General features: G+C 41.0%; 3 protein-coding genes across 6 annotated transcripts; 1 reads left to right on the forward strand and 2 right to left on the reverse strand.

The window, feature by feature from the left end:
- Window positions 1-97: 97 nt before the first annotated feature.
- On the reverse strand, window positions 98-7,264 carry LOC139811905 (F-box/LRR-repeat protein 4-like). The gene is made up of 8 exons (XM_071776397.1): window positions 7,209-7,264; window positions 4,736-4,972; window positions 3,247-3,346; window positions 2,696-3,152; window positions 1,611-1,812; window positions 1,127-1,490; window positions 729-1,050; window positions 98-576 (listed from the first exon to the last, which is right to left on the reverse strand). The coding sequence occupies exons 2-8, from the start codon at window positions 4,961-4,963 to the stop codon at window positions 258-260; spliced, it is 1,992 nt and encodes a 663-aa protein (XP_071632498.1). The 5' UTR covers window positions 4,964-4,972; window positions 7,209-7,264; the 3' UTR covers window positions 98-257.
- A 1,240-nt stretch (window positions 7,265-8,504) lies between these two features.
- Window positions 8,505-10,593, forward strand: Gos28 (golgi SNAP receptor complex member Gos28). The gene is made up of 5 exons (XM_071775067.1): window positions 8,505-8,665; window positions 8,986-9,161; window positions 9,247-9,428; window positions 9,518-9,586; window positions 9,725-10,593. Exons 1-5 carry the CDS (start codon window positions 8,632-8,634, stop codon window positions 9,960-9,962), a joined length of 699 nt encoding a protein of 232 aa, XP_071631168.1. The 5' UTR covers window positions 8,505-8,631; the 3' UTR covers window positions 9,963-10,593.
- Window positions 10,485-20,880, reverse strand: Sno (strawberry notch). Of its 4 annotated transcripts, none has more exons than XM_071775064.1 (16): window positions 20,689-20,880; window positions 19,013-19,103; window positions 18,772-18,879; window positions 18,453-18,671; window positions 18,070-18,204; window positions 17,848-17,985; window positions 17,409-17,776; window positions 17,005-17,257; window positions 16,591-16,916; window positions 15,851-16,496; window positions 15,281-15,725; window positions 14,733-15,116; window positions 14,096-14,662; window positions 13,700-14,013; window positions 13,473-13,600; window positions 10,485-13,414 (listed from the first exon to the last, which is right to left on the reverse strand). In XM_071775064.1, the coding sequence occupies exons 1-15, from the start codon at window positions 20,689-20,691 to the stop codon at window positions 13,494-13,496; spliced, it is 4,104 nt and encodes a 1,367-aa protein (XP_071631165.1). In that variant the 5' UTR covers window positions 20,692-20,880; the 3' UTR covers window positions 10,485-13,414; window positions 13,473-13,493. The 4 variants fall into 4 exon arrangements, with proteins under 4 accessions (XP_071631165.1, XP_071631167.1, XP_071631166.1 ...); XM_071775066.1 differs by lacking the exon at window positions 20,689-20,880 and adding an exon at window positions 19,656-20,083 and having other exon boundaries at window positions 18,453-18,629; XM_071775065.1 differs by lacking the exon at window positions 20,689-20,880 and adding an exon at window positions 19,656-20,083 and having other exon boundaries at window positions 18,453-18,635.
- Between the last annotated feature and the right edge of the window lie 657 nt (window positions 20,881-21,537).

A 21,537-nucleotide genomic window follows, 5' to 3' on the forward strand; every position in this document is an offset into this window, starting at 1 on the left:
CTAGTATTTCGCTGAACAATTATTTCAAACAAAGAAGTGACACCATCGCTCAAAAAATTCAAATTATGAAAAAAAAAGAAAGATAAGACGGTTCGAAAATAACAAAACTATAAATAAATGTGAATATTTCGTTTTTATTAAACATTAACGTATTTTAAACCTAATTTATCAGATAATTTTTACAAAGTAAATTTGTAAGTAAACATATAAAAAGTAAATTGATTTGTCCTAAACTATCAAACAAAAACTATTTTCAATTATTTGCAGAATACATAGACGGACACGTGCGGATATCTTTCTTTCCATTGATTAACTAATTGATTGGTTAATTGATTTATATTACAGAAACGGAAAGTAATCCACTCTAGTTTAGGACATTGTTTCAAAATAACGGAACAATTATCAGGTATATCAAGTATGATGTTAGAAAGACCGATCCTTTTTACATTTTTGCACTGCGCTAGTAATTCCAACCGGCGATCAGTGAGGACACCATCGAACAAAGTAACATCTTGCAAGTTTTGATAAGAGGAAAGTAATCTAAATAAGCTCTCATCATCAGCTGGGTATCCGTATCTGTAACAAAAATGATGTAATTAGTACAGTACTTTAATTGCAAAGAAAAAATTCATGTAACTTTTTCAAGATGCTCGCAAAAGAACCAAACAAATTTCAATAAAGAATACAATAATGTGTGTTTTAAAAGAAAATGTAGCACACACACTTACATATCAAGTGCCACTTGTTGTAAATTCTTACAGTTAGCGAGAGCATTAATACCCTCAGATGTAAGACGACGTGCGTACAGAAATGAATCTATTACTTCCAAGTCGTGACACGAATTTTTCAACTCTATTAGAACTGCATCGTCTATAAAGTCTTTAAAGCCCGCCGATAACTGACGAATCCGTTGATTATTTTGCAGTATTTTGCAAAGACGTTCGGTTGTTATACCAGAACGAGAAAGGTTTAAGTGTTCCAAATTATTTAGCCCCTCGAGATACGAAAATCCTTCATCGTCTATGCCATCAGAATCACTTAGATCCAATTCTAAGAAAAATTTGTTACAAATTGTTATACAATTTACCAATAATCTTGACAATTATATATCTATATATGCATATACCTTTCAAATTTTTGCATGTCTCTGAAGTTTTAAGTAGGACAGGATTTAAACATTCTCCATCGTTGCAGTCACTTAATCTTAAATGCGTCAAACGCCTGCCGCAATTATCAAGAAAGTTTACGAAATCATTAACATCAAAGTTGCATCCTGTAAGATCTAATTGTTGCAAATATTCACATCTAGGTGTAAAGTAACAAAATAATTTGCACATATATTTTTTGTCAGATTTAATCCATCGCATGTTCAAACATGTATAGAGTAGAGAATCCCGTGTTAAAATATCAAAGCGCGTATTATTTACTTCATTCATGCGGCATAATGTTACCACATCTAAGTATTTAAATATTTTTAGTAGTATTTCATTCTGTAAAGATAAAATATAATTAATATAATACAAAATAAATACTTTAATACTCAAAGTACGAAATGTCATGTAATAAATATTTTGATGAGAAGTAGAGACTTCTTAGGATACTTTACTTACAGGAAGCGCAGATAAACTGCAACGTGATAACTCCTTGGATTCATCCAATGAGAGTTCCATACTCTTGGCACAATTCGAATTACTTTTCAATAAAATACGACACGGACATCTCTGATCAAGAGGTTGCTCATAACCAGGGGTTTTCTCCTGAGATACCTTTTTGTGCTTCAAATTATTCTTATAAGAAACCCTTCTTATGTCGCTGCAAATATTATCGGAACAAATTAATTTTTATTAAGGGGATCCTGGACAGGGGACAATTTTCTTTTTAATCCCCAATGGATTTCCGGCTCCGTAGGAGCCAATAAGGTACCATCAGGGGACAATTACTGACAAAAACAATCAGGGCTCGTTCTTTGAAACTAGAGTACCTATAATAAGAGTTAAGCCAATGTGGTGACGATTTTTTATTGGTCCCGCCATATGTTTTAGCCAAGTTAGTGAGAGTGAGCCAAGTTGTAAGTGGGAATGAGACAATAAAGCTATCATGGTCGCCATATGCTTCAGCGGTATGCTATAACGGTGTCCTAACTCTTATTGTAAGAACTCTATTTGAAACGGTTTTATAGATCACAAAATCCTTTTACAGGAGTAAGGTATAGGTACTAATGAAGAGTGAAAATTTCAAAAATTAGTGATAATTGAAAAAAAATGCTGTCTTCATAACCATATTTTCTAATATAAACAGTTGTATAGGTTATATGTTATATGTACGAAATGAATGTTTCCACTCTTCAGAATACGTGCACAAACAATAACGTACCGTTGAAATTGAGATTGAAAGCCTGAAGAAAAAATCTGGGCTTCGAAGAAATCATGTACATTTTCCACAAATATATACACGCAGGTTAGTAAGTGGAGACGGCACAGGTATCGAACAAGGACATCAGATGTCATTTCGTTAGACAAACACAGATATTGGAAAAACAAAATTAAAAAGATCGGGCGTGTTACACACATCGAGAAAATTCTGTCATCACCCCAGTATCCCCTTAATTTTTAAATTAATTTGTATTATTAACAGAAAAAATGGACAAAATATTATTTGACATTAAAATATTATTTAATGTCAATGATAATAATACCTTTTATAAATAACACAATAATCAGGAAAATTTCGTTGCAGATGATCTATATCCAAGTGTGCATTTTTCGAATCTGCTGTTAAATTATGAACATGGTCGTGGTGTGAAGAGTAGATGCTGTTAATTCTTTTCAACAGATTACTTAAACTCTCGTTAGGATTTCTAGAAAGGATCAAATCTGATGTACCGATAAGCATCACAGCATCCAGTTTTGTAAAAGTTTTATCTGAACTGCCCTTAAACACTAGTCTGAGCATTTTGGTTTTGAAGTTGCACGGATGCAACGGTGGAGAAAATAATCTTGATTGCGGAGGTATAATCTGATGAGACGATTCGTCCCACAACTGAATCCAGTGATTATTGGAATCTTGAGCCAAAATTTGAATTACGTTTCCAGGATTAAATATTTCGTAAATACAGACTCTGACTGGATATACAGCTTCATGAAACTCGATATCTTTAAATAGAAAATATTATTATATTTACTCTCCTATCAGCAAAAGCGTATCTTCCTTAACAATATCTTATTTATCGATTTAAATATTACATACCAATATATCTTTTTGTCGCATTATAATCGTCTGAACTGGGTCTCGTGACAGCTACGTTTTGCCACGGAGATATTGAAACACCAGTACCATCCTTTAGCCTCTATATTAGAAAATCGAAATTGTCAAATAGTAGAAAATCTTGTAACATATAATATATAGCGATTGACTCAACTTCCGAATAGCCTCTATCTCCGAATCTGATGAAACTTGCAGCAATTGTTGACCATTAGAGGACACGTTCATACTATAAAGGATTTTGTACGGAAAACAAATAGGAACGGAGAAAATGGCGTCAAAAATTCAAAATTGAAGTGTGCGAAGTTGAAACATTATTGCGCGACAGAGGGCCTAAATTAATGGGGATTGGAGGGCAAAGCGCCTAGGGGGGGGTCCAAGGGGGCGAAGTCCCCCGAAAGGGGGTCTAGGAGGCGAAGCCCCCGGCTTCGGGGGGGTTCGGGAGGGGGGTTCGGGAAGGGGGGCGGAGCTGTGATATAACACTTTTCTATTGCAAAAGCAACATCTATTACGAAAACAAGACTTAATCTGGTAGAAAATTGTCGTGAAACAGGCGTTGGCAGAAAAGGTGGTTGTGGAGAGATGGGCAACGCCCTACCTTGCGTAAGGGTCTTGCTAATCTTTTCCGTATCTATTATTTTTAGTATATTGTAGACTCATCTATTTAGTAAGGCGAAAATTTAGTAGATATATAAATCCTTATACACGCCAAGTGAATGGAACGTTCTACCTTGCGTACGGGGCCTCGCTAATATTTTTAGTATTCATATTTTTAGTATATGCAATGGTAGACTCATATGTATTTAGTAAGGTGAAGATTTAATACAGATATTCATTTATTATTAATCTATAGTCCGAAAGCGTTTTTCTCTTGTCATAAAGCATCTGTCGCTTATAGCGGCTCGCGGCCGCGACTGTGGCCGGTATTCATTTCTCGGTCGGTTCTTATTTCAAGACCGTCTTAAGTAATGTCTTAAAATGCTAATACGGCTCTGTGATTGGTTCATGACGTCTTAAGATTGTACTTAAGACGATCTTAAATATAAGAACCGATTATGAATACCGGCCTGAGATTGCGATTACGTCTCTTGACCAATGAGAAATGTCCGATTTTCGAGCAGCTCCTTTCTCATTGGTCAAGAAATGTAATCGCAATCGCAGTCGCGGCATCTCGCTGCTGCGAGCCGCTAATCTGATACGGGCTTTAGGTGCTAAACTTGGTCTAGGTTTTAGTTTCTCTTTGCCGCTCCGACGTTTATATGTAACTGTCTGTACACACATATTAATATGTAATCAGTAATCATTCATTAGTAATTAGTAAATCATATAATTTACCATTTGTATTTTTTTAATTTCTCCGTTCCTATTTGTTTTCGTACAAAATCCTTTATAGTGTGGGTGTGTCCTTTAATGCTATACAATTGCTGTAAGTTTCATTAAATTTGGAGGTAGGGGTTATATTCGGAAGACTTACCGGGATAGGTAGTAAATGAAGTTGTCCGTCCAAATTTGGAAATTTGGGTGGCCCAATTATGTCAGGGGCAGTATTGTATATGCTAAGACTCCCGTGGTCCACGGCAACAAATCTTTTCTTCACAAATTGATAGATGAAGTCAACACTATCCTTTTCTACGGATACTCTGCCGACATAGGGATATCGACTACAACTCTCGCAAAATGAAAATTTATTGTGGGTGGTCATATTGTCCCTCTAAAAAAAGAAAAAAAATACGAAGTATAATAAATCCTTTCTTTTTTAGCATATGCTAAAATGCATTATATCATATTTATTTATAATTATAGCATTAAGATTATATGTATAATCTAACAATAAGTTTATCTTGCTTCCATTCGCATTGCTAACCCCAGTAAAACAGGAACGTGGAATCCACGTTTCTTTCATGTAGACCAGCAACGTAGAATTCACGTAGACAATCGAGTGGATCATCCGCTTAAAAACGGTAGTCGGATCCACGTGGATGAGATCATCGATTCGACGTGGAATTTATACGTGAAAGTTTCACGTCTTAATATTTTGGCGAGTACTTTAGAAGTACTGGGCAGTACTGGATTACTGGTAGTAATTTATTACACAGAGAACTACTGGTGCATAGTATTGAATTATACTCACCCAAAAAAACCTCTTAATACTAGAGGACACTGATTTCCGATATTCACCCGGCATAAAAAAAATTATTTTTATCGAAATTTTGTTACTATTTTATAACTAAATTTGTTTTTTAAGATGCAGTTTATGATTATAAATATTTTCTCGTATTTAAAAACACATATAAAAACACACTTACTTTGGTGGGATTCGAACTCGGGACCTCTGGATCGTGAGCCAACTGCCTTACGTGGTAGACTACTTCTTAATTTGATGTAAGTGTTACATATAGTCTACATATGTTATAACCAGCGCAAATATATAATTTTTTAAAAATCATCTTAAGAAACAAATTCAGTTTAAAAACTGATTATTATTATAACACATAACTTTTGTATTTTTACGGCATAATAAAAATCTTCAATTTTAAAATGTCTCACTATCATTTTCATTAATTATTCATTAAAACGTTCCATTTAGCTATATTAATTGCGATTGACAACATCAATGTCTCCTGAGATTGATAAATTATCTGTCAGTAAAACAGTGAAAATATCTACGCAAAATCTCCATTGATACTACGCGGATGAGATACTTTGATTTTATCGATGGAAAAGAAACGTTGAATCCACGCGGATAAGGTATTTCGATTTTGGCGCTGGAAAAGAAACGTTGAATCCACGCGGATAAGGTACTTCGATTTTGGCGATGGAAAAGAAACGTTGAATCCACGCGGATAAGGTTCTTCGATTTTGGCGATGGATAAGAAACGTTGAATCTACGTGGATAAGGTACATCGATTTTAGCGATAGAAAAGAAACGTTGAATCCACGCGAATAAGGTTCTTCGATTTTGACGATGAAAAAGAAACGTTGAATCTACGTGGATAACTCGTGGATGAATCTCCATCCACGTATTACGTAGATTTGACGTACCTGTTTTACTGGGGAAGTACAGTCTGCATGTGTGTGTTGAATATCATTATTAAATAATTAATTATTTTAAAGAAAATAACAGTTATTGGACGACACGTGGACGAGCACAAAAGAAAGAACATAAAAATTACACAACTTAGATCGCTCACATTCGCCAGACTTACGCTTAGTTTCTAAATTACTATAAAGTTCCATTCTACAATAGTCGTAAGAGTAGATGTAAGACGCGTAAGCAGTAAGCCATTGACTAATAAGATTTTTACAATCCAAGAATAATCGATTATAGTTGGTCAACTTTTACTGCTTACGTCTTACCGCATACTCTTACAGTTATTGTACAATGAGTTTAAGATTTTCCAAAATGTATTTTTTATCAACAATAAAAACGGCGATGCGAGTCAAGCGCGGAACATGGTGCGCAATAAAGTTAAGACGTGTATTTACATGAAACAAACGTTTCGGCTCGTGAAACGAATATTCCGCGCTTGACTCGCATCGCCATTTTTATTGTTGACATTTTCACGTGTCTCAATACTTTATTGATTATACGCAGGCTAAAAAATGCGTTCGCCTACTAATTATTTTTCTTATATTACTCAAGTATTTGAGCCTTATGCCACTCTTCTGCTCAAGAATTAAATTCAATAAGTGTTGTATAAAGAGTACGCACAGAAGGGAATTTTTAAAATTCTGTCTAACGCATAACATTATTCCCGCACATCTAAAACATATTAAGAATGGTAATTTATCTTTTCACAATCCTAGAATTGCCGCCAAATTTAATCTTAATATTTGCTTTTTTGTTCAGAAAATTCTACGCTTGGAGTTAAATGATACTTGTCGACAAATTGACTATTTCCGCACACAAATCTTCCGGACAGTGCGCAGTGTTTCTCAATATTTACCTTTTCATACTTATAATTCGGAGCGAGTGCATTCGACGACGGTTCGGCAGGAAAAGACCATCTAACGATGTGCACACGAGGTGCAAGGGTTCACGAGGAAAAGACCTCGCTTCCCCCTAAAACATCTCCCACCTCGCACCTCGGGCTCGCGCTTGCGCCGCGCACGGTCGGCTTAAGCTGCGTTCCCACTATACGCGTCGCGCGTCGCGTCGTCTGTCGTTAACCAATCAAAACATCCCATTTTATTAAGCCTTGTGTACACGATACTAGAAATCGGTCCGAGTTTCGGTTTAAGCTAATGAAACTGCTGCTTTTCTGTAAGAGCTGCAAGTTGATTGGCTTAAACCGAAACTTGGACCGATTTCTAGTATTGTGTACACAAGGCTTAATAAAATGGGATGTTTTGATTGGTTAACGACAGACGACGCGACGCGCGACGCGTATAGCGTATAGTGGAAACGCAGCTTAAGCCGACCGTGCGCGGCGCAAGCGCGAGCCCGAGGTGGGAGATGTTGTGACGTCACGCAAATTAAATTTTGTTCCCTTTTTCAAAACTCTTCAGAATCGGTCAATTATATTTGTCTCTGTCATAAACCTTGCACTTTTGTATTAATATTAACCTTCGCTATGATTCACCAAGACGTTGCAGCCGCCCCTTACCATGCGATGATTCACTAAGACGTCGCAGCCACATCACAGTCTTCGATTGGTCTCTGAGGCTTGCTTAGAGCTGCAAAGCTGCTTAGGAACGGCTTGTCCCAAATTTTAGCCAAATCAATTAACGAATCTCATTTCACTTATGCTCGTTTTAATCAGTAAGATCAGCCGCAAGCTGGTACAGAGCCAGATTTTCCATTTTGGCTCTTAAAAAATTTATAATAAATAAAATACGGACTCGCAGCTAAGCAACCCGACAGAGGTCGGTAGTGTTACTCCTGTCGACCCTTAACGTGATCCTCTGATTAAACTCACTCTGCATCTCTTTCTAACTGTCCCCCTAGAAAGAGACGAAGATTGAGTTTAATCGGAGGATCACGTTAATCGGAGACTGTGATATCGGCCCTTATCTAGTATTATCAGATGATGTACATATGTATGTATGTACATATGTCAGGACGAGTGGAGCAGGTTTAATGTTATCCGATTGGTCGAAATTTACTTGTGATTTTCCTCAACGCGTAGCCGTCTGATATGGGCCTAATGAAATTAGTGCGCGAGTGCAAGCGCAGAGTGCAGCAAATCGTGAGGTCGCTACGCGCCTTTTCTTATTTTCTCAATCTACACTGCACTCTGCTGCACGCTGCACTCTGCAGTCTCTGCAGCGGTCTCGTTGCGTTTTTTCTACGTTCGGTACAGGAGGAAGGGTGTTATGTGACGTTTTACGTGTCAATCCATGAACGTGTGCGTTTGCGATCCGCGCTAAATGGCTAGCTCGCTAAACACGGTCGACTGGGAAGGTAAGACTCACGTTCTGCCGAAGACGCAGCGAAACTTCGCGGATACCGTTAGACGTCTAAGGGAAGAAAAAGGGCCCCGCGATCTTTGTTTACATTGTCAGATGAGTGTCCCGAAAATGCGGGACCGTTCTGCACGTCATCCTAGATAATGACGTTATCTCGACGTCGACGATGCCGTTCGTGCCTCCGCGAGTTGCATTATTTGCGATGACACACCGCGTTATAAACATAAAAATGGAGCACGCTTCCTACTAAGATGACTTTTTCTTCAGGCCTTCTACACAGAAATTGCAGATGAGTCACGCGGTTTGTTGTTGCAGATCTGAGGAAGCAGGCGAGGCATCTGGAGAACGAGATCGACGCGAAGCTAGTGGCGTTCAGCAAGCTCGGCATAAACACAGGTGCGAGATATGTCAGCACGGAGGAGGTACCTCTCCTGGACGAGGAACAGGTGTTCGAGAACATGGCGTCGGAGATCGAGACGCTGCTCTCCAAGGTAGATCCTCTTCATCTTTCTCCTCCCGTACGTGCGCGAGCACGTCAAACGGATGTACACTGATTTGAACTGACGATCGACGCAGTTGTTCTCCATAAACGAGAGGATGAGCGAGTTGCAGCCCAACGGAGCAGCTATGTTGCACACGATGCAGCGCCACAAGGAAATACTAAAGGACTACAAGCTGGAGTTCAACAAGATTAGAAATAACTTCACGGCTAGGAAAGACCGCGAGGACCTTCTAGGCAGCGTCCGCAAGGAAATAGAGTACGTACAATTATGTCTGTCTTTGCTCGATGTACATTTGTATTTTATATCGATAAAAGCTAAATTAATCTTATATCTGGTTTATGTAGCAATTATAAAAGTGCGAGTGGATTGAATCGGCGCGAGATGTACCTCAAGGAAAACCAACATATTCACAAGTAAGCTAGTTTGATCTTGTTAATGTAATAAAATTGAAATACATTATTAATGTCATCTTAAAATATTGTATTAAAAAGTTCTTTAGATATTTATATTTTTTGCTGTATATTATCATATATATCTCTTCTTCTTTCTAGTTCCGACCGACTGATCAATGACCAAATAAGCATAGCGATGGAGACGCGGGATCACCTGATGACTCAGAGACAAGCGTTCAAACGTATACGAACCCGATTCAACGATATCTCCAATCGATTTCCAGCGGTAAACAGTCTGCTACAGAGGATAAATCTGCGTAAGAGAAGAGATTCTGTTATACTCGGTCTCGTCATCGGTGTCTGTACGTTTTTAATGCTTCTGTACGCCTTTCATTAAAGAATACCAAGATACTTCCATCTCCAGGTAGCGATTAACTTCACCGTGAATTTTTGCAATACGTTTCAGTAAAAACATATACATACGTTTAAGAGGTACTACGGAGATCTAATAAACACGTAGGAAACGTAGAATAATATAGGGTATGTGAGATATTGTACATGTGCGTCGCGTGAATGATTGAGCAAGTGTACCTTCCACTTGCATTCGAGGTGCACGAAGAGAAGTTCGTCTGTATAGTTTTTTTTATACCGAGATACAAGACGTGGAGATAAACAATGTAAGCGGAACTTTTATCCACGTTCAAAACGTTAACTTATAATAAATGTTAAAAAATATGATAGTGTCTCATCTTTGTTTGTAATTGCGCCTATTATGTGGATTTGCTTGGTTTCCCGAATTATTTTAAAAGCAGAACACGAGGAAGATTATATATAGATATATCGCGGTTTATTTATGTTTTCTTGTGACGATTATTTTTTTTTCTTTATAAGTAGGTTTTGGTGGACAATCATCAGAGACTTTGCGGTAAAATCATTTATATTTCATATTTGTATAAACCAATTGTTTTGCATTCTGCGTCACATAACACATTTGGTGATAACAATAAAAATAAAAGGATGTATGCTGATTTAGCAGTTTTTTCTTTGTTATGCGAAAAGAGAATTCAGCGTTGATCAATTTGGCTCGATAAAACACAGAATGGGATCTTTAAAAAGAGCTCTCGGACGCGAAAAATGGTGAGTATCGTCGTCGTTTCGGGTATAAGAATTGGTTTTACATACACAAAGACATTTATACATGCATATATACACGCGGCGCACTCGCTCTCACCCGTGAGTCATCCGCGAAAACACAGCACGTTACGAAAAAGGAATAAAATCATTTCACTAGAAAGCGCGACGCCTGTTTCCACGTGTACTAGATACCACATTTATAAGTCGCGTCTGAAAGATAGGAACTCAAGCGAGACGTAATTGTAAAAAAATATCGAATACAAAACGCGCCCCGTACATCCTAAAGTTTTTCCGCCTCCGTTACAGCCTCGATATATATATTTACATTTAGTTTAGCTTCGTCAGAGCTTCTTATAAATTACGTTACGACCTCCCGTATTAAAATCCTGTGCCTGAATCCAATTGCCGTTTATCGCGCGGATCGTGAGACACCCAGCTCTGAATTGAGACGCGGTTCAATACCTTCGAATCGCGTCTACTTCCGCTTCCCGTATTTCGCTAAAGTAACGCAGCAATAATTAATATATCACGTTTTTACGAATAATTGATAATACCTAAAGGAATTAAATCTACGACGAGTCTCGCTCCAACGCTAAATGTCGCATTTTCCTCCGTTCTTTCGCCGATCGAAACAGTACCGATTATTCGTTATACGGATATTTCTATCAATCGGATGTCTCTTTTCTTCGATGGTATTCTTTATAAATGTAATATGTAGTTGTTATCCAGAAAAACGCGCGATATTTCTACCGCGGAACGATTCTTTCCGACGAAGATAACTGTGGAAACAGGTGGATGACGAATCTCTCTTTTTCTCTCTCTCTCTCTCATTCCCTCGTCATACAGAGACGCATCACGCGCACGCTCTTAAGAATTAAATCACTAAAATGAGGATTCTAATCACGGCTTGATTCTATTTAACTGTTCAGACAGTACTCTACGCTCTAAGTCTGCATCTTTGAAGATTTATTATACCATTAGAGATGATGGATCACGAGGCCCATATCACCACTCGTTTCTCGAATCTTCGTTCAAACGTACAAACGGACAGACAATCTACATCCAATATACATGCAGGCCGCACTGGTTGCTAATTTATGCATCTGAATATAAATATATCGGCTGTAGATACTATTTTCTTCAATCTAAATTCTTTTTTCCATTTTTTTTTGTTTTAAGGCTAATTAGTTATAGGTGGAGATCGTCGGGAGACGAGGCGTCGTGTCTCGGACAATTTCGGACAATATCTCGTTGAGGTATGTAGAAAGGTATCAGACACGGGACGTATCCCTGATGTTCCGTCTCAATTTCGTAAAATCGCGTGAAAGAATACAGGTGAACAAAATAAAAAATTATGACTCACTTGTCCGAGAGAAAAATAAAACATTTTATGTATTATAAAATTATAACTTGAGAATATCACAAATACTTTCTTATTTTACTTTCATACATAAATATTTCGCCAACAGGTTAATCGATGATATTTATGATACATCGTATAAAGATTAGCAGTAGTTGACCCTGTCGGGAACATGACTTTTCTTACAATACATTCAGACATGTAGAACGAAACATAGATACATTTAACGAAAATGTATATTTTAACCGATTTATATTGTCGCAAAATAAAAAAAAAGAAAAAGGAAAATATAACTTGGCACTTGCACAGTAAATCACGTCTCACAAGTTCTAATCGGAATCGGTGGAATCGGAAAAACCACATCCGCGATACCCATGTGATTACCTCGTCTCTCCAGATCTAGATAATATTAATGATAGTTTTGTAACGGTAGAGCACTAGTATTAATATATAGCTGTAGTAATTTATAGTAATAATGGTATAGTAGTAACAGTAGCAGTAGTGTATATGCGTGTGTCCATGTGTGTGTGGTGTGTCTGTTAGCATCTCTTTAATTGTCGATCGATTAAACAAAAATCAAAGCTGTCGCGTATACCTCTATTACTTTCCGAAGAGGATCGATTGCACCGATCGTCTTGCTATTCTCAATTAATCTGTTCCTTCGGCAATTATCACGTTTAAATGGATTTACTGGCACTATCACGGTGAATAGTCGATGCTCTTCGGACGTTAGCGCTACGAGCTAGCTTAAAACTGAAAGTGTTTCTAAGTCGTATGGACTATTAATCAATTATACTCCGCGTTTCCTCAAGGAAAATACGTGCTCTGTCGTTTCTCTATGCGATTACGCTCGCTCGCGACACATTCGAGACAAATAGAGTCTGTATACTCAACTACGTACCACACGCTACATCCGTCTGCTAGAATCTCTGGGCGAAAATATGATTAATGGCGACGAGATAAAAAATAAACTTCTAATTATAATCAGCGTGACAGGGATATATATAGATAACAAAAGGATCTACTTAGAAATCTACATTGGTATGCGGCGGGTGAATGCTAAAATTTCTCGCGAACAATTGTATAGACATGACAAAGAAATAAGCAGCAAGTTTCTTAGCCTTGTCGATTGTTAATCGGAAGCGTTTACTCGTGTTTGCTGATTAACAGATTCAATCTACTTGGTAGCGCGTCTCAACGGTTTCAGGCAAGTAATATACGCGCTATCACGGCTGCGCTCGTTAATTAATTCCTCTTCTCGCATATGGACGAAAGGTTTAGGAAAAAAAAAGGTCTTCCTACAGTCGCGGCATGTTACGTCACGTCAAGAGCCTCTCTTGGTCCTATTTATATCTCTACAATGGTAAAGTAATTTTAGTAACTCGCGGAGATTATCGGGGTGGATAATCTTACCCTTGACACGAGACTCAGCGCTTAAAACGTCTGCTCCTCCGTCTTCTCCGCGTCAGAGGAGAGCGCTTGACGCAATGACTCCATGCAAGATTTCGGGATAAGCGTCCCGACAATCTTCAATCCTTCATCTGTCACGAGAATGGAAAATTGTTAAAATGTTTTCAAATCTTGTCGGAACATTGATGTCAAACATTGGATAGTGAGCATAATCCTCAAGCTAGACTTACCCGTACGCAGCCGTATAACTTGCATCTTAGAGTTATGCCCGGATCGTGCGGCGAGCACGTTTTCCACGCGGCTCCAAACGCTTAGAACTGAACCGGCTAATACATTATAGGAACGTCTTCTTAGTCCCACTTCGCAGTCTATACCGATGGTGGCGTTTTTACAGTTGCCACTCCAATACGCGTGCGAACACGTGTTTACGGAGGCCTCGTACTGTTGTGTCCAGTGCGGCTCCGCCTCGTCTGCGCTCACCTTCTTGTATTTCTTCTCTAATTCGCCTAGAGTCTCTTGTCGTAGTTGTAGACCCGTATTGGGCCTGACAAAACGCGATCATTAGCTTCCAACGTTCAAGAATTATTATGTTTGTTGATACACAATGGGATTTTAAACGACTGTACCTGTACACCATATAAAGCTGATCCTTCTTGCTTTCGGACTTTTTCTTGCCGCTGTCTACCGCGACCGCGAGAATGGCCGTCTGTTTGCCATTACGGATCTGATGACTCAGATAGAAACCCTCCTTGGATCCAGTCAGCTCTGAGAATTTGTCTGAAACTTCAGACCAACTCATACCGCGCTCGACGTGAACTACGTGCAGTTCCGTTGGTGCTTTGCCGGTTGCGTGCTTCCGCAGAAAACGGTAGAGTCGCACCCTACGAACGTTCTCGCCTGATGTGCCTAGATCAAGAATTCCCATGTCAAAGCGACCGGTCTTCTTGGCCTGAGTCACAATGGCGTTGAGCGTGTCGGTGAAGTATTTGAACAGACGATTTTGCAGATCGACTGGCATTCCGAGGATACGATTCAGGAACTTTGACATATTGTTGTAATCCTTGTCGAGGGTAAGCACACCAGGCGTGTTCTCGCTGTTGCAAATCAAACCGACGCCTACTAGCGCGTCCGCCACATCCTTGAAGAAATCACCGTGATAATCCTGAGGGGGTGGTACCAACGGCGGCTCGTACCTGAAATTATCAAATCGAATTAACCATATTCCACATGGATGATTTCTGTGTACTTTTAATCGATACGAACCCCATTATAGTCTTCATCGTCGCTTCCAAAGCTGAGCGACCGTATTTGTTGTCGATATTGAACTGTGAGAGATCTCGGGTCTCTGTCGCGCGACGATCGCCGTGCGTTAACGCACCCAGACTTTCCAGACGCTTCGCGACGATCGAGGCGAATCGCCTTTCCCCGGCCAGGTCCGATATGAGAAATATGTACTCCGGCGCGTTGACCTGATTTGATCGATGCGTTCGTCCGAACTGCTGTATCGCTCTGTCCGCGCTCCATGGCAACTCGAGCGTGATATGCACACGTCGCATTTGATTTCTAACTCGTCTGTCACTTTGTAACGATATACCACTACTGGCCGCTTCAGAGATTATCGCTACGGTCTTCTCTCCGTCCATAAACCTGATGCATACAAGGATAATATTCAATAGAATTCAACCGACATCAAATTCGAAGGATCAATATAAATTATCATTATAGAAAAGTATCATCCTAATAAATCTGTCATTAAAAATTAGTGTGTAAACGCAAAAATCATTATATAAAAATTTGTACTTGATACACACCTCTGCTTTTCCGTTAAGTTAAGAGTCTCTAAAGGAACGTCCACCTCTGACCTGGACTCGTACTCTATTCCACCATCTTCCCTTTGCACAACGCGACCCTTTCTACCTGTCATCTCCGCGACATTTTCTGGCCCGCCGAGTTCGTCTATCAATTGGTCTAGCGTATTTGGCGGCAATCGTTCGCCAAGAATTTCAATTTCCGATAATAATTCTTCCTTCATGCTACAAGCCCTTTCAATAGAGTCTCTAGGCGGTGCCTGATTGTGAGGCACACCTCCGCCCATGGCGTTCATAGGCCCACTGATCGCCGTGTCGCCGTTGCGTTTATTTTTGTTGCTGGATTGTTTATGCACTAGCATTGACTGGATTTTATCCTGCGTGCTCAAACGTTTCTTCGCGGGTTTCTTCTGCTTCTTGCCCTTTTTCTTTCGCCTATCCCAGGGATCTAGACATAGTAAACAAAGACACAGTATATAGTAAATATAGTTCTGAGAGCAAGCGAAATAGTTCTTTTCTAATTAAAAATGGAGATCAAGTTACAGAATAAAAATTTATAAGATTAATATTTACCAACGTCAGAATCGCTGTCGCTAAAGAACGGATTGAAATCAGAACTGGCGTTGCTCTCTTCGTCCGTATGATGATCGTCTTCACTTTCGGTACCACTTAATTTGTACTCGGAGCCGGAACTGTGAGCGCCGTTTCTGTCCTCGTCTGATATTTCCTCTTCTGATGACCAAGAGCGCACTTTCTTTGTCGCACGCTGCGCTGCTTGCCGAACCGGCTTCCTCTTGCTGCCTCCCGCAGAACCGCCAGCACCGTCTAAGTCATCATCGTCTAACTTGAATTTTGGTGGTTCTAAACCAAGGAGACGCTGAATGCGATTACGATCTGGCGCCGGAAAATGTTTTTCCACTAGCGTTTGCAGAACTCCCTTTGCAGTAGAAACAAAGTCGCTAAGTTCGCCGTCGTCACGTTCCAACTGCTCCAAAGTACGTGCCTCGCCGGTAGACTGTAGACCAATCACCACACATTTACCACATTTGACCGCCTCGCGAGCCACAGACACCGCATGTTTCACTTTCGCGGCGATACAGAGATATTTGAAGAAGCGTTGATGCGCCGACCAGAACTGGCCCCACATTGTTTTTTTCATACGATTCTCCGCATCTATTAACTCTGCCGCTTCCTGGAACCTCTGCATCGCTTCCACCCACTAGATCAAAATAAAATTGTGTGAATATGGGAACGACCAAACGTGAACAAATTATTTTTTTTTTTATATATATATTTATCTTCGCATGACTCACCAATCGCACAGAGTGATCATAAACTTTCGTGAAATCCTTGGAAAGAGGTACTTCCTCGATCTTAAAGGCAACACCGTGAAAACTCAATTGCCGAGCAATATACATGCCGCGCAGCTTCATATCCATCGCTACGATCTCCATCGCGCCGACTCCGCGCTTCTCCACGGCAGTGATAAAGCCATTGAACTCCGGGAAAGGTGTGCCCTCACCCCACATACCTAATCGTACCATGTAGGCCATATTGCGAGGTTCAGAGGCGCCGGTTGCGCTGGCATATACGACTCTAGCCTTCGGAAGCTTATTCTGCAGTTCCAAAACTGTTAATCCTGCAACAAGTTTTATGTCATCGGTAAAATAACTTGAAGCTATCCAGACACTTCAAAAAAGTTTCTGCGCATGAAATTCTACTCCAACCTGTCTTAGTGGGTTTTGAACTTCCGGTAGGACACAGATTCTTCGCCCGGTGACACTCGTCAAAAATTATCAGACCGTCGAAATCGTCGCCGCACCATTGCAACAGCTGTTTCAATCGGCTCTTATATTTCCCGCCACTCTGCGACGATTCCCCAATTAATGCAGAATACGTGCTAAAGATCACACCTTTTTTCACATTACCGTTCACAGCTGACGAGATTTTTGCGTATTTAAATTTATTCAAAGGATGTACCTGCAAGCCAATTTTTTCATTGTAATTTACGATTGACTTATCTTTAATAATTATTTCAAATAATTAAAATATTTATCGTAAAATAAAAAAAAGTAGTTTCAACATCAGTATACATATATTCAACACAATCTAGCGCAGATAAATTACGTACGTCTATTTTCGATGCACCTATGTCCTTCAAATCGCGCTCGGCGTCATATTTAAGATCGTTCGACACCGACACCCAGATGGCACGTTTTCGACCTTTCAAGTAATTCTCGAATATAATACCGGCTATAGTCCTGCCTTTACCAACGCCCGCGCCATCGCCGATCAGAAATCCAGCGCGTGTACCGTCGGGTAAGAGATGCTCGTGCTGTTGAGAAGCGTACGTGATGGACTCGAGTTGAAGCGCAGAGAGCGCACCGGATCGTATCGTTTCCTCCGGTATGGAGACCTTGTACCAAACATCTGTTGGTTCGACGCTTGACAAAGAAGCTGTTTCCACAACCGGATCCGGATGCTTTCGTCCAAGTTTGACTGTTAATTATCGCAAACTTTAATTCAAAGCAAGCCGCGTATAGGTGAATAAAGATAAACATTGATCGTACGTTTTGTTGGCATGTAATCGGCGTAAGTCTCGGCAACACCCATATCTTCGTCGTCTACTTCTTCCTCTTCTGGAATATTTGGTTGCATCAATTTTGTCGGGTCACCTGCATTCATCCACATCTGCGACACTGCCTTCCCTATAATAAAATTATAAATAGTACGTGTTTGCCTCGTAAGATGTTCTTTCGATCAGAGAATCTTTATTAAGGTATCGCAAATACCTGAAAGCCCTGACCAATTGGGCTGTCCATATCCAGTTTGATTAAGTAACTGAACGAAAGGATTAACTCCCATGTTCATTCCAGGCATACCCATGAAACTACCCATCAAAGCATTCATGTCCATGGCAGTCATGTCTGAAACAATTAATTCAATATTATTGTAATATATGTATATATAATTATAGCAATTGCATCTCAAGATTAAATTTAAAATTATTATAAATTTAAGATATAAAGTTTTATTTATAATTCAGTGATCAGTGATGTATGTGCATAGATAATATTCATACATACATCTTTGTAAAAAAAAAAAAGAAATATTTTAAATACTATCGTGAGAAGAAAAATTTCTATGTAAAATTTATTAGAATAAGAATACATACTTGACTGAAGAAAAGCAGCAGGATTAAATCCTACTAGTCCTGGTGGAAAACCAGGATATCCACCAGTTGCTAACTGATTCAGTTGATTCAATTGACCTGTGCCAGCGAAATTTGGTGGAGTACCTTGAGAGCCTCCTACACGCACCATCTCGTAGCCTGGCGCTGCTGCTTTTGTCACTAAACCTCCAGGAATTTTATTACCAAATTTTTGATTTAATTCTAAAAATAATTGTCGCAAAAAATAGATTTTTGATCAACCGTGAGATGTGTGTGCTAATAAAAAAAGTACTCGTATTGCTTTAAATATTATGTGACCTACCGTTTAACGCTCCTTGTGTTTTTTCCAAAGAATTCTCTGGCAAGTCTACAGGCTTCTCATCTTTGATACTTCCAATTCCAGCGGCAGTCGCCAGATCTTTACCGCCACCTAGCAAATAGTTTTTTATGTTAAGTTAAAAATTTCATGTAGGAATAATCATATTATCTTGTACAAAGTGACGACTCATAGAATATCTGATTGAATAAAATCTACATATGCAAAGTACAAGTTTATAACTTACCAGGTACTTCAATTTTATCGGGATCCTCTTCATCGTCAAAGTCACTCCCACTGGTATCATCGCTCACTCCGTCATCATACTTTTTTGTTGCCTGCAAAAATATACGTCGCAATCAACAGATTCAACTTGAATTGCAAAAGTAAAAATCCAAATTAAGAGCAAAAAAGGAATATATAATCTATCTATACAAATGCTTGTTCGTAATAAAACTGCAGCATTCAATTTGCCGAAATGTAAACCGCCAGGTAGATACCAAAATCGTTAATTATTATAAATCTCATTGGCTCTCTGCTGCAAAATCCAATCTTAATTGGGAACATGCATTGTACATAGATAATAAAATTCAAAAATATTCTTCATAAACGAGTGAGCATTTACGATTCTGAGATCGCGTGGCGACGCATTAGAACGCGAGTCCCCGCTGTTCAGCATGAGAGAACAAAAAAAACGAGGGGCGTCATGCTCACGAGTCTTTAGGTTATAGCCGTTTCTCTACGTAGACGAGGGAAACGGGTACAGCTAATTTACGCGCTAGCCCTGGCAGGAAGCGCGTGCCCTGAACTTAGAGATACACTTCCGTTTCCCCCTTCGTTCTTCCTTTCAATCTTTATCTCGAAATTAGCGATTAAAAAAAAAAACCTACCATGACAAACCGAGCGCCGCGAGACCTATCTCGTCGCGACGCGTGGCGGTGCTAGGACGTGGACGACGATGACGGCGACGGCGCTTCGGCGAGGTATCTCGCTGGTACCTTCGACAGGGTGTTCGCGGGCCCCGAGACGAGCGAACGACGTATCTTTTCGTCTTTTTTTTCCTTCTTTTCTTTCGACCCGGTTCAAGAAAGAGCGCGTGTTGCGTCAAGCGGGCATAGCCGACGACAATTACGCGGCGTCGTGCGCGAGCTACGAAGACGATGCGACGAATGTTGGCGATCCACGGCCGAACCGGTCCATCTCACGCGCTTGTCGTCGTCGGGAAGCAACGCGCGCGCGGTTCACGGTTCGAGAGCGCGTTCGCTCGACTGCACGGCTACCGCCATCTTGGGCCCCGTCCCGTCGCCCGGCACCCATCCCCCCTCGATCGCCGCGAACGGTGCGCGAAGCTACGCGCGGGTACAAAAACACCCGCGCCCGCCTTAGTTGCGCGTTGCCATCGCCGGGCGGCGCCACCGGCGCCGGCGGGTGGACGCCGCGCTGTTGCCGGATCGTCGCGGGGGCGACGAATAAGGGCAGACTCGTAGGGCGCGCGAGCCGAAAAATCGTCGCATTTTCACGACCGATCGCTGCGCGGGAGGGCGGGAGGGAGGGAGCGCGAGATTCGTTTTCTTCCCTCGCGCCTCGCGAGTCGCGCCGCCGGCGCCCGCGGGTGAAAATGCGCGCGGAGAAGAGTCGCGAGTTGCGGAAGCGTCACGGGAAATCCAATGTCCCTCGGCGTTTCCGTTATCGAACGCTCTCGTGACTCCCCACGATTTTTAAATTAGGATCACCCGCGAGCGCTGCGGAGGTTCGCGATGAATTTTCGAGCGATTCGACTCCAATATTCGCGGTAACGAGGCTTACAAATTGATTTGGCGCAATCACGAAAGCCGGTTGTCGCAACTTAAAAGACTGGCGCTATTTAAAAGAAGAAAAAAAAAGAATCAAATATTTATTAGTTTTGTTGCTTGAAGCACGTACCATTTCAAACGGACGATTCCAAGATCTGAGACCGACGTCTCGCGTCCTCTCGTCGGCGAAACGCTACGTGAAGCCGCTCGTCGAAGGTTGGACGGTCGACAACTTTCGTTGGCGGTGTTTTTAACGCAAACCTGTTTATTCGAGCACGTGCGTGTACGCGATCGTAACGCGACTGTGACGACGACACCAGACGACAGACGAAGCTGCCGTATCACCATCGACGGGGCACTATCAAAGGTCGCCGGCCGTATGAAGATTCACGCAAGCTTGCAGATTTCGTGCGCAGTCACGCCCTCTTGGAAGATACAGCGGTCAGAGCGAGAAACGTCGATCCAGCACGCGCGAATGATAACTGCGGAATAATAATTATACAAAGATGTATAATATTCTCGCGTCGCAGGGATGTATAAATATTTACGAGATATCGGGATAACGGTAAATTGTGTAATCAGTGGCCGCGTTATAGGCCAAACGTTCGGATTTGTATCGAAATGTTCGAAAGGAGTCGATAACGTCAGTTCTCTGTTATTATCCGACTCGCACGATTTTCGACCACGATGTCGCGCGTCATATATTCTCGTGTTCACGGACGTCCGCGCGGGGGCACGGCGACGGGGTGGGCATACGCTTGGCAACGTCGCCGCTGCGTGCGGCGCTGATCGTTAGTCGATTTAAAGTATTCGCGCTAAAAAGAAAAGAAGCCGCACCGGGCGGATTCGGCACGCGGACGTCGATCGGCGCCGCGCGGATCGCGAATTCCGCGTCGCCGCGCGTCACGCGACGCTCCCGGCCGCGTCGGCGACCGGTGCGATCCGCGCGTGCATCGCTCCCCGCGACGCGATCGCCGAT

This window comes from Temnothorax longispinosus, chromosome 4 (genome assembly GCF_030848805.1).
Source record: "Temnothorax longispinosus isolate EJ_2023e chromosome 4, Tlon_JGU_v1, whole genome shotgun sequence".
Taxonomy (NCBI): Eukaryota; Metazoa; Arthropoda; class Insecta; order Hymenoptera; family Formicidae; genus Temnothorax; species Temnothorax longispinosus.

Excerpts from the sequence above, each read along its gene's own strand:
- Gos28 (XM_071775067.1), top strand. The coding sequence starts at position 8,632 with ATGGCTAGCTCGCTAAACACGGTCGACTGGGAAG. Across the intron at positions 8,666-8,985 it reads AAACACGGTCGACTGGGAAG|ATCTGAGGAAGCAGGCGAGG; the intron begins GTAAGACTCACG and ends TTGTTGTTGCAG. Across the intron at positions 9,429-9,517 it reads AGCGTCCGCAAGGAAATAGA|CAATTATAAAAGTGCGAGTG; the intron begins GTACGTACAATT and ends TGGTTTATGTAG.
- LOC139811905 (XM_071776397.1), bottom strand. The coding sequence starts at position 4,963 with ATGACCACCCACAATAAATTTTCATTTTGCGAGAGTTGTAGTCGATAT. Across the intron at positions 3,347-4,735 it reads TTCATTTACTACCTATCCCG|AGGCTAAAGGATGGTACTGG; the intron begins GTAAGTCTTCCG and ends TTTCTAATATAG. Across the intron at positions 1,051-1,126 it reads GACATGCAAAAATTTGAAAG|AATTGGATCTAAGTGATTCT; the intron begins GTATATGCATAT and ends AATTTTTCTTAG.
- Sno (XM_071775064.1), bottom strand. Across the intron at positions 17,777-17,847 it reads CGATTACATGCCAACAAAAC|TCAAACTTGGACGAAAGCAT; the intron begins GTACGATCAATG and ends GATAATTAACAG. Across the intron at positions 15,117-15,280 it reads AACTTAACGGAAAAGCAGAG|GTTTATGGACGGAGAGAAGA; the intron begins GTGTGTATCAAG and ends TGTATGCATCAG.